Source organism: Numenius arquata, chromosome 16 (genome assembly GCF_964106895.1).
Source record: "Numenius arquata chromosome 16, bNumArq3.hap1.1, whole genome shotgun sequence".
NCBI lineage: Eukaryota > Metazoa > Chordata > Aves > Charadriiformes > Scolopacidae > Numenius > Numenius arquata.
Genome location: NC_133591.1, coordinates 3,611,006 through 3,622,085, shown reverse-complemented (window position 1 = coordinate 3,622,085; position 11,080 = coordinate 3,611,006). Strand labels below are relative to the sequence as shown.

General features: G+C 61.5%; 2 protein-coding genes across 2 annotated transcripts; one reads left to right on the top strand and one right to left on the bottom strand.

The window, feature by feature from the left end:
• Nucleotides 1-508: 508 nt before the first annotated feature.
• On the top strand, nucleotides 509-3,695 carry ISCU (iron-sulfur cluster assembly enzyme). Its single transcript, XM_074159447.1, has 5 exons — nucleotides 509-607; nucleotides 703-816; nucleotides 1,042-1,152; nucleotides 2,017-2,095; nucleotides 2,450-3,695. The coding sequence occupies exons 1-5, from the start codon at nucleotides 518-520 to the stop codon at nucleotides 2,545-2,547; spliced, it is 492 nt and encodes a 163-aa protein (XP_074015548.1). The 5' UTR covers nucleotides 509-517; the 3' UTR covers nucleotides 2,548-3,695.
• Nucleotides 3,696-5,322: 1,627 nt separating this feature from the next.
• Nucleotides 5,323-8,031, bottom strand: TMEM119 (transmembrane protein 119). Its single transcript, XM_074159782.1, is given in 5 exon segments — nucleotides 5,323-6,084; nucleotides 6,236-6,277; nucleotides 7,687-7,725; nucleotides 7,728-7,820; nucleotides 7,852-8,031. Coding segments are annotated over 5 exon segments (1,116 nt in total).
• Between the last annotated feature and the right edge of the window lie 3,049 nt (nucleotides 8,032-11,080).

The window sequence follows — 11,080 nt, the reverse complement described above, 5'->3', positions numbered from 1 at the left end:
CGTCCCCGCGCACTGCCGCCAGGCAAGCGCTGCAAGGAGAGGGGCGAGCCGCCTCCTACAGGATCCCCCATTCGGCCCCGTACTGGGGCTGCGTTGCGGTGAAGGACAGGGGAGCCGGAGCCCTTGTCTTCTCAGCCGAGACGCCGGCGGCTCCACGGACGCCCCGGGACCTGGCTGCCAGGGGGCCTTCGAAGAGAGGCGGAGCGCGCGCGGCGCTGCCCACCCGCCATATTGAGTGTGGCCGCCGCGAGCCGCACATGCACCGGGTGTCGCGGTAAAAGCAGTGTCGCGATTGGAAACAGCGTTTATCGACCGCTTTAGCGACAGCGCGGGGTTGTCTGGTTTCCCCCAACACCTCCTGCCCAGCAGGCGGCTTCCAGCGTTCGCCCCCTTCGCACCGCGCACCCCGTTACAACGTGGGGCCTCAGGCGGCGCGGGGGCGGGGAAAGGGGCGGGGCCTCCCCGTCCGAGGCTATAAAAGGGCGGCGCGGGGTCGCCCGCTCCCGCCAGGCTCAAGATGGCGGCGCTGAGGGCGGTGGGGGAGACGCTGCTGCGGCCCGGGCGCAGGGAGGCGGCGGCGGCCGCCAGGCTGGGCTACCATAAGAAGGTGAGGGGCTAGGGGCTGTGGGGAGGCAGGGCAGGGGCGGGGTGGGGTGGGGTGGGGACACGTGGTGGCCGTTAGTGACGCCGTGCCCTCGGCAGGTGGTGGATCACTACGAGAACCCGCGCAATGTCGGCTCCCTCGACCGCAACGCCAAGAACGTGGGCACCGGCCTGGTGGGTGCCCCGGCCTGCGGGGACGTCATGAAGCTGCAGGTGACCTTGGGGACCCGCTGCCACCGGGGGAGGGATTTGCCTGGGAGTGCTTCAAGGCCCAAACCTTCCCCTCAGGGCTGCAGCACGGCCTTTCCTCACATGCCCCGGCCCTGAAGTGTCCCCTGGGGCCCGGTAGGCCCTCTCCTGCCCCTGAGGGGGCGGTGGGGAGCCAGGGCCGTGCCTGGGGCACCTGGCACCGCTGAGGTGGCACCAACGCTCTCGCAGGTGGAAGTGGATGAGAACGGGAGGATCGTCGATGCCCGTTTCAAAACCTTCGGCTGCGGGTCGGCGATTGCGTCAAGTTCGCTGGCGACGGAGTGGGTCAAAGGGAAAACGGTGAGAGTCCTTGCCGGAGTCAGAGATGACACCGCAGAAAGCCTTCAGAGCTTCAGACGTGCTTGTGTTCTCTGTTGGGAGCGTGACAGAAACGGTGGCCTTGGAATCCCAGCGCTGACTTGGTGCAGCTTGGTGGTTGTTTGTTTTGGTGGCCGGCCCAGGTGGCCAAACCAGGACAGTGGTGCAGTAGCTTAGAAAACAGCAACTGTCAGCCCAGTTACGGGTCTCATTCTAGACCGATAGTTGCCTTTTCTAAGAACCTCTATTAATCTGCAGGAAAGTACTTTGTGTTTTATGCAGGAAACAAAAACATGGTGATCGTGGGTTCTGAAAGAAAGCTTAGTTTTGGACCGTCTTTAGATTATTTATATTTTTTCTGCCAGACAAGAAACGCATTTCTGTGTTATGATAAAGGTAAGCGTAGAAACAGTCCCCAAAGCAGCACTTATCTGTGACGCTGATTCATTCCTGCCACTGCTCACTCTGCGACATTCCTTAATTCCAACATCCTTCGCTGCCCCGGCAGCTGAGATGTTCTTCCGCATGGATTCTGTTGGCTCTGCAGCATTAAAGTACTGTTAGAGCGAATGCCTTCGTAGCCCGTGTTGTACCTCACATGGATATTAGGAAAAATGTTTACACTGAAAGGGTTATTGCACATTGGAATGGGCTGCCCAGGGAAGTGGTTGAGGCACCATCCCTGGAGGTATTTAAAAGATAGGTTGACATAGTGCTTAGTGACATGGTTTAATGATGGTTTTTATCAGAATTAGGTTGATGGTTGGACTCCATGATCTAAAGGTCCCTTCCAACCTCGACAATTCTATGATTCTATGACCAGTGACCACACTAACTGTGTTTCAGGTTGACGAAGCGTTGAAAATCAAGAACACGGATATTGCTAAAGAGCTCTGCCTTCCTCCGGTCAAACTGCACTGCTCCAGTAAGTAAAGGATGGAACGGTGAAAGCTCAAACACAGACACCAGTGTGAGAGGGGAAACTTCTGGGAATAGCGCAGGTGCTTCTGAATGTTGTGTTCCAAGTAAAGTTTCTGCACAAGGCACAGCTGAGGTTGGCCCACAGGAGAAATTTCGGGGTTGTTTTGAGAATTTTCAGAGCTCTTTCAGGTTCTGTACTCCGTAGCTCTGCAGACTGATAATAAGTGTTAAAATTCTGACATTCTACTTCTAAGATGCCGCCCTGCAGTGATGTCACTGCTGCCTGCTCATGCTTTTACGGCGTCTTATGCTCTAAACGACTTCGTTGTCCTTGAAACTTGTTTTGTTGTGTTTGCAGTGCTGGCCGAAGATGCCATCAAGGCTGCCTTGGCTGACTACAAGTTGAAGCAGGATCCGAACAAAGAACAGCCAGAGAAGAACGCAACCAACGCCTAAACTGACTGTTAAGGCTTGTTCTCATTCCACTTAAATTTGCAGTGCAATTATTGCTAGCTTTTGGTAGGACCCTACGCACTACGAAATGAAGCTGTAAGATACGCACAACTTACGCACAACGTGTCACTGTCGGTGTGTGTACTGCCACCTTTGTCACATGGCGGGGATGCGGGTGTTCCGGCAGCCTGTGTCCCCTCACCGACTGTCTTTGGAATGTTTGAGGGAAGAAGACGGCAGCGCAGCTGCAGAGAACTCAGCGGCTTCTCTCGGGCAAGAAAAATCCTGCTGTTCCGGTACTGCAAGGGCTGCACTTTTTGGGGGGAAGATGTATACTTTTGCCTAATATTTTACAGAATTTAGCAGGAAGCATTGCCTTGGTCTTGATGTTTGTGTTAAGAACTGCAGATGGGTCTGTGTATCGACGCAGGATACGGATGTGGGGTGGTGCGTCTGCCCCCCAAACCGCGGCTGTATCGGGATTTCATTTGGGGAGTGGGTGTCACCTCCCGGGGTGTGGGGACGCTGTGGCTGGCACTAGAGGGCACTGGCAGGATGTTTTCTGGGCACTGAGTGCTTCTGACGTCCTGCCACCCCTAAAGCTTGTCTTTGAAGCTCTCCTTAGAGGAACAATCTTAATTTTGGAGTGTCTCCTGTAAGAATCCAACCTTTGGGTTGGCCAACGCTGTTAAAAGGCTATAAATCCACCCTGGGGTTTGAACCTGGGAGGGGAATGACGTAGTGGGGGTGTGGAGCTGATGGGGAGCTCCCGGGGGAGCAGGGGTCGGTCTCTGCCCCTCTGGGGACACCTCTGTGTCCTGCGGGACACAGTTTGGGGTGTTCACCTATTCGAGGGTGTGCATGCTGAGTGTGAGCTGGCTCCTGGGGGGCTGGGGACACCCCGACATGGGAAAGGTGAACGTTTTGTGGTGGTGTGGCCCGGCTTGTCCTCTGGGCCGCCGGGCTCTCCTCTGGCTCTTTCCCAGGGGGATATTTCCACAGATTTCCAAAACAAACACCAAACACATCTGAAAACGTTGCCTGCTCTTAAGACTTAAACCACACAAGAAACTCCCACTTGCCTTTTTTTTTTTCTTCTTCTTTTTTTTTTCCATACCCGGGGTGTTTTAAAAGCATTAAAAACCACAGTTAAAAATAAGTGCCTCGTTTCTGATGTATCCGTCCCCGGCTTTTGTTTTTTTTGGGTGCGGAGCGGCCACGTGTTCTCCCTGCTGGGGTTTGTCGCTCACAAGATGGCTCTGCCGCTGCCTCAGCTGGGGCTGGGTGGTGGCCCTCGGCACCAGCCCACGTGCCGGACGGTGGCCCCGGGCACAGCCGTTGTTTCCTGCCACCCCTCCTGCAGCGAGGAATGCGCCTCGCTCCCTGGAAACCATCCTGCGGTTTCCCAGTCCAAAAAAAAAAAAAAAAAAAAAAAAAAATCAGGGAAACTCCAGGTGCCCACATCCGTTTTGGGGCAGAATCGGCTCATTGTGCGTGGAGGAGAAAAGCCAGCATGTTCTTCCAAAGGGGAAGGTTGTCCTGATGCGGGGACGTTGGGGGACATCCCTGCCTGCTCCATGGTTGGGACAAAAGGTGGGGATTGGGGAATGTAGGGATACAGGGATGTGTTTCCTCCCAGGTTTGCCGTCCCTGCCCGCCGGGCGCAGCGCTGTCGTCCCCCCCCCCCCCTCGCCTGTGGGGTGCAAGATAAAAATTTCCCAGAAACAGCCTGTTGGCCTACGGATTTTGTGAATGATAAGCTTGTCCCTCGGCTTCCGGGGTCTCACCCACAGACGTCCTTCACCCCGAAGCGGAGCTGGGCTCTGGGGGCGATTGGGAACCCTTTGGGGCTGGAGCCGAAACCGGCTGTGCCCCGAGACCGGTGTGATGTGAGGGGGGGGCCTGAAAGAACGAAGAGATTTGGGGGCTCTGGCTCAGCCACCCCACGCGCTGCAGAAACACACGGGAGAGGAGCTCTGCGTAGGAAACGTCTTTATTACAAGCGGAAGGAGTTAAGAAAATAATGCAAAAAAAAAATCCAGCTGGGCTCCGGGCTGCCCTTGGGGCACAGTTTTGGGGCAGAAAATGGAGCGAATGGGTCCTTGCCGCTAAATCCTCTTCCCATCTCTCCTGAGCTGGGCGAGGGTGGCCACGGTCACCCCATCCTCTGTTCCTCAGTGGTCACAGCGATCAGCAGAGGTGCCCAAGGTCATGTCCAGCCCCTGTCCTGCTCCCCACAGAGTGGGGGGGTGGCTGCAGAACCCCCCCCCGGCTGCAGCGCCTCTGCCCGGAGGGTGCAGCTCCTGGTAGGGGCCAAGAAGCTGCTAATTAGTAAAATTACATTTGGGAGAAAGCTGGGGGGGGGGGGGGGTGGTGGAGAGTGAGGGCTGCTAAGGCATGGCATCGGGGGGTTGGCGGGGCGGGGGCAGAGCCGGAGCTGGGAGGGAATGGGAAAATCCTCTTGGAGCCACGGGGGGGGGGACGGCAGAGCCGGAGCTGGGAGGGAATGGGAAAATCCTCTTGGAGCCACGGGGGGGGGACGGCAGTGCCCAAAACCACCATCTGCCAAAAAAAAAAAACCCCATGGCTTTGCCAAAGTGTGATGGTGGGCCCTGGGGGGGGGGGGGGGTCAGCAGGGGGGGCTTCATCAGGGCTTCCTCGAGCCGCCACGTACGTGTGGAGCAACAACCACCATGTCCATTGCGTGTCTGCAGGGTGTCCCCCCCCCCCCAACCCGAGCCAGTGGCTCCTCGGGCTCACTGGGATGGGGTCCCTGCCCTAGATGCTGGGGGGGGCCTGGGGGCCATCCTGGGCTGCACCGGGGGCTGCTCCCGTTGCACCCGCCGCTTCCTCGGCACCTGGATTTTGGGGAGGGGGTTGCTCAGCGGGTTGCTCATCACCCAACTTTTTGCTTCCTTCCTCCTCCTTCTCCTCCTCCTTCTCCTCCTTGGGGGGAGGTTTCTGTTCCCCCCGGGCCCCGTTGGCCAGCGGTGCCTTGGGGGGGGATTTGAGGTTCTGGGCAGCAGCCAGGATGTCTGCCTGCAGCTGCCGGCCGCAGTCGAGGGGCTCCTCGGCACCGGGGTCGGGGGCTTTCTCCGGCACCTCGTTGAAAGCCCGGGCCCCCCCAACCTTGTCCCGCTCGTCCACGTACTTCTTCTTGGGGAAGGAGGAGGGGTAGTAGGCGGACGCCTTGTGCTTCTGCCGGACGATGACGGCGGCGCAGATGATGAAGAGGAGGACGAAGGCCAACGAGCCCACCACCACCACCAGCAGCATGTACTCCTTGAAGAAGTCCACCAACCCGTCCAGCATGCCACCGGGCGCGGAGCTGTTGGTCACCGTGGTCCCCGCCGCGTCCCCAACCGTCGGGCCGGTCCCCGGCGTCACGCGGTGGACGGGTGGCGCGGCCGAGACCTCCTCGCCGTCCCCGCTGCCCCCGCCGTCGGGCAGCACCGCGGCGTGCCGGGGCGCTGCCGAGCGTGCCGGGGGGGCGGCCACCAGCACCAGCAGCATCAGTAGCCACGCGGCCACCGCCGCCATCTCCCCTGGGGCTCGTGCACGGCGGCCTGCGGGATGCAGAGGGGAGGGCAAAACATTAACACCCCGATGGAGCGAGACTCCCCCCACCCCAGCCCTGCCTGGAGCGAAGCCCCCCTCTCCCCCCGTGCACCCAAGAAGGACGAGCACAAGCGTCGAACCCCCCCCCGATGGCCCCTTCGCCGGGCTCAATATCCTTAAGAAAAGCAAAAAAAAATAAAAAAAAAAATCAATCATCAGCTCCGGTTTCCCTGCCCTGACGCCAAGCGAGGGTCGGCGTTTGTTTTGCAACGAGGCGCTGCAAAAATAATAAAAAAATTTAGATGGAAACCAGCTGAACCGAATTGCTCAAGCCTTGGGGGGGGGGGGGGTGGGGGGGACACGAGGACGCTGCCTGCGCGGTGGAGGGGACCGGGGCCGCCGCCAAGAGCCAGCTTCAGACAAGCGGTCATTTTGGCTGATTAGAAAATTCCTGAAAAATTGAGGTTTCCAGTGGAAACTTTGAGACGGGCGACGCCGCGGAGGGGGCCGGCCCCCGGCGCGAGAGGCATTTCCCAACCGCTCGTCCCGGCGCGGACCGTTACAAACCATTCCCAGCTTGAACGGGGCTAAAAATAGGTTGGCGGCAGGATTTCATCCCGGTGCTGCCTGCGGTGGCTGAGCGGTGCTGGAACGGGACATGGGACACCACCACCGCCCCACGGAGCCTTTGCAAAGGGGCAGCCCTGGAGTTGGGGTGCAGTGATCGGGGGGGGGGGGGTCCTGGCTGCCCGAGCATCCCAGATGAAGGCGTTCCCGGGGGGACGCAGCACGTTTTGGCTGCACCACGTAACACCATGGAGCCATCCCCAGAGCTCTCCGCTCGCTCTCACGAACCCACTCCCCGGGTCCATCGGTGGACAATGCCCTCGTCTTTGAGCCCCCCCCCCCCCAAAATCCCAACCTGCCTCCCGTTTTCTGCCCCCCCCCAAACAAACCCAAGCCGGCAGCGCTGCGAAGCGGGAGGGACTCCAGCAGCAGGACTTGGCTTTCAGGCTCCTTCCCGGCTGCAAAAAATCTGGTTTGCATTAAACCAGAGCAAACAAACGGCGGCGGAGGCGGCGGGAGGTGCCCCCGGACCCCCCCGCCCCGACCCTCCTGGCTCAGCGCAGGCATCGCCGCTGCTGGGGGGGGGGGTCTGCGGTAACGGCGGCACCACCAGGACAAGGGTTTTTTGGTGGGGCGGGGGTCGGGATGAGCACCTTCATGGGCTCATTCCCATGGCCATCACCAGCCCTCCATCCCCATCGCCAACCCCCATCCCATCCCCACCCCCAGACCCACAGCACATCCCCGGCTCCGGCTCGGCCGGACGCAGGCGAGCCCTGCTCCATTTCGCTCCGCTCCCCAAACGTTCGGGAAAATCACTATTTTTGATGTTGTCCAGACACAACATCCTCCAAACCGTTCCCCGGGCGCGTGGCCGGCTCCATCCCACGTCCCACCGCGGGGACCATGCCCAGCCCTCGCCATGGCACCCCCTGGCCATGGGGCAGCCTGAGCCCCCCACTTTGGAGCCACCCCAAAAATGGGGAGCTGGGCTGGCGTTACCAGAGGGACCCTCACCTCGCCTGCAGCCGCCGCGTCGGCGGGAGGGAGCCGGGAGGATGGGGTCTGTCCCGCACACCTCGCCTCCTCGCGCCCCTTTCTGCTGCCTGCTGGGATGGAGCCTCCTCCTTCTCCTTCTCCACCTCCTCCTCCTCCTTCTTCTCCTCCTCCTCCTCCTCCTGCACTGCAGCCTGGGACCAGCTTGTTCTCATTAGGGCCGGTTTGGGGAGGGAGCGTGGGAGGCCGGTGAGGGGCAAGCGGCCCCCAGCCCCCTCCCAGCCAAAATCCAACTGGGGGCTGGGTGGGCTTCTGGGCCTCTTGCCCCACCAGCAAAAAGGAGAGCCCCTCGGTGGCCCCCGTCATCCCAGCAGCACCGCTGGACGGGGATGATTTTTTGGGGTGCAGGCAGGGAAGGGGGTGGCAGGAGAGTTTGTTGCGAGGGTGGGTTTGCCCATGAGGATGGAGGTAAAACTCCATCCCACGGCCACATGGCTGAGCCACCATGATGGGACGGGGGTGCTGGCGCCCCCAAAATGCCTCCCGGTGATGCTGTGCCAGGACACCCCACCCAGATGTTTTTTTTTACTGCTTGCCAGGGTGCCAGCACCCCAGCCCAGGGCCAGATCCTGTCCCCATGCCCAGCCCTGCTGGCCCAAACCCTCCTGCCCTGCCTGGGGACAGGCACGAGCCAGTGGGACATGGCCACTGAGGCCATGCAGCGCCCAGGGGATGGGGAAGGTGTCGGGGTACCAATAATGCTTGGTACCTGGCATTATTGGAGGCTGGCAGAGTGGTACGGGGCCAAACAGCGCTCGAGACCCCCCCCGCCTTGATTTCGGGAGACATTTCCTAAATTCCCCGGGGCTGGAAATGGTCCTACACAGGCACCTCTGCCTCGGGGGGCAGGATGGGGGGCAGAAAACCACCCCCGCGATTCCCCAGGCCAATGCGGCAGCGATGGCCGCACAGCTCCCCAGGGCATGGCCTCCAGGTTGGGGGGTCTGGGGACACCGCCTGTGCCCCCTCCCGCCAGCAGTGCTCTGCCCACCCCCGCCATGGTCCCCTCCACCCGGGCTGAAGTTGCTCAAGAGGCTGCAGCCGCCGGTGGGTGACCTCATCCTTTTGCTATTCGCTCCTCACGTCTCCCCGGGGCGGGGGGGGGACGACCCAGCCAAATTCCCCCCCAAAAAAGCCATCGCCGGCAGCTGGGGACTGTGACCACCATGGGGCTGGGGGCAAGGGTGCCTGTCCCCATGGCCACCAGGAAGCCGGAGGGGAACCCGGCGCCGCTTGGGTTTCTCCCGGCGTCGCCGAACGTCATCGTGGCTCCCAAAAATAACGGGTCCCTCCGTCTGTCTGCAGCCGGCGGCTCCGCGCAGCTGCTGGGGCGGCTTTTCCCGGCCTTAAGTGATCAGGGCTGAAATCTTAGAGGGGAAGGGGGAAAGGTGAGGGGAGGCCGGGGGGGGTGGGGGTTGGGGGAGAGCGGTGCAAGGGTGGCCGTCCTGCCGAGCCAAGTGTGCCTGGAGGAGGGCCAGCAGCATCCGGACTCACTCCTGCAGCCCGGCCAGGGATGGATCTGCGAGTCCCTTCTGTGTGCCCACCCTGGCCGGGGTCCCCATCCCATCTTGGCCAGAGTTCCCATCACTCCTTGTCCAAGGTCCCCATTCACTCCTTGGCCAGGGTCTCTGTCCCACCCTGTCCAGGGTCTCTGTCCCATCCTGGCCAGCATCCCCATCCCTCCTTAGCCAGAATCCCTGTCACTCTTCATGCAGGGTCCTTGTCCCTTCCTGGACAGGGTCCCCATCACTCCTCGGCCAGGGTGCCCATCCCTCTCTGGCTGGGGTCCCCATCTCTCCATGGCCACCATCCCCATCCAGAGACCCCTTCATTGCTTGTCCAGGGTCCCCATCCCTCCCTGACTGGGGTCCCCATCTGTCCCTGGCCAGCACCCCCATCCCTCCACCTCCAGAGTCCCCACCCTTCCCCAAGCCACGGTCCCCACCGCCCCCATCCGGGATCCCCATCCCTGCCCTGGGCTCTTCCCGGGGTGGCAGAGGCGCGGGGACGGGCAGCCCCCGGTGCCAGCGCCCACCGGCCATTACGATGCCGTTTTTGCCTGCGGCTGGGGAGGGCTCGGCCCCTGGGCCTTGGGCAGGGCTGCGCCGCCCCGGCCCCGCTTTGTAATTTGGGGCAGCTGGAAGGCGGGGGGGACACGCAGGGCTCGGTTCCGCGGCAGAGCCGGCCCGAGGTAACCTGCAATTTGCCACATTTCGGCCCTGCTCTGCTTGTAATTTGCTTCACTGGGCTGCGCTTTGCTGTGCCAGCGAAACAGCTGGGGGGGAGTGGGGGGGACACACACACGGACACGGACACTGATCCTGCGGAGCTGCACCGGGGTGTGCAGAGCACCGTGCACAGCCCTGTGTCACCCACACCCCCGTGTCACCCACGCCCCCGTGCACAGCCCCGTGTCACCCGCAGCCCCCTGTGCCGCACGCTTGCCGGGGCGGCGTGTCCCCAGGACCCTGCTGTGCCACCGCGCCGGCTTCCTGCAGATTCCTCTGCCCTGAGCTGGGAGATGGCAGCCCGACAAGGACCCGCTGAGGATGCCAAATAGGGCGATTCCCGGCTCCTGGCAGCCGGCTCACACTCCGGCGGTGGAGGAAAGTTTATCCTCGTCGCTCGCTGGGCTCCCAGGGCGGCAGCCGCGGGGCGGGCACGGGGCTGGGTGAAAACAGGAGCAATCCCTCCGACCTGCACCCATCCTCCGTCTTGGGACCCACCAGCCTCATCCTCACCCGGACCGAGGAGGGCAGAGGCTGGATGAGATGGAATCGTGGAATCATGGAATTTTCAGAGTTGGAAGGGACCTCTAGAGATCCTCTAGTCCAACTCCCCGGCTAAAGCAGGGTTGCCCAGAGCACATCACTCAGGGCTGCATCCAGGCGGGTCTTGAAGATCTCCAGAGAAGGGGACTCCACCACCTCCCTGGGCAGCCTGTTCCAGGGCTCTGGCACCCTCACCGTGAAGAAATTCTTTCTCATATTCGAGTGGAACCTCCTATGTTCCAGCTTGTGCCCGTTGCCCCTCGTCCTGTCACTGGAAACCACTGAAAAGGGTCCAGCTCCATCATCCTTGACGCTGTGGGGTGAAGCCGGATGATGGGAGCATCCCATCTCCGAGAGAAAGTGGGGCTGGGGGTGACAGTGGTCCCCACGGGCTCCCGTTCCCCAGCACGGGGGAACAAAATCCCCAGGGGCACATAATCCTCCGTGCCCGTTATGGCTGAGCCATGAACTCCTGCGGCAGCTTTTTTTGGCACGGCAGGCGCTGGCGTCTGCACGTGTGGGGACACAGCGGGGTCGGAGGAGGGTGGCATCACTGGGGAGCCCACAGATGGGGCGTCCCATGT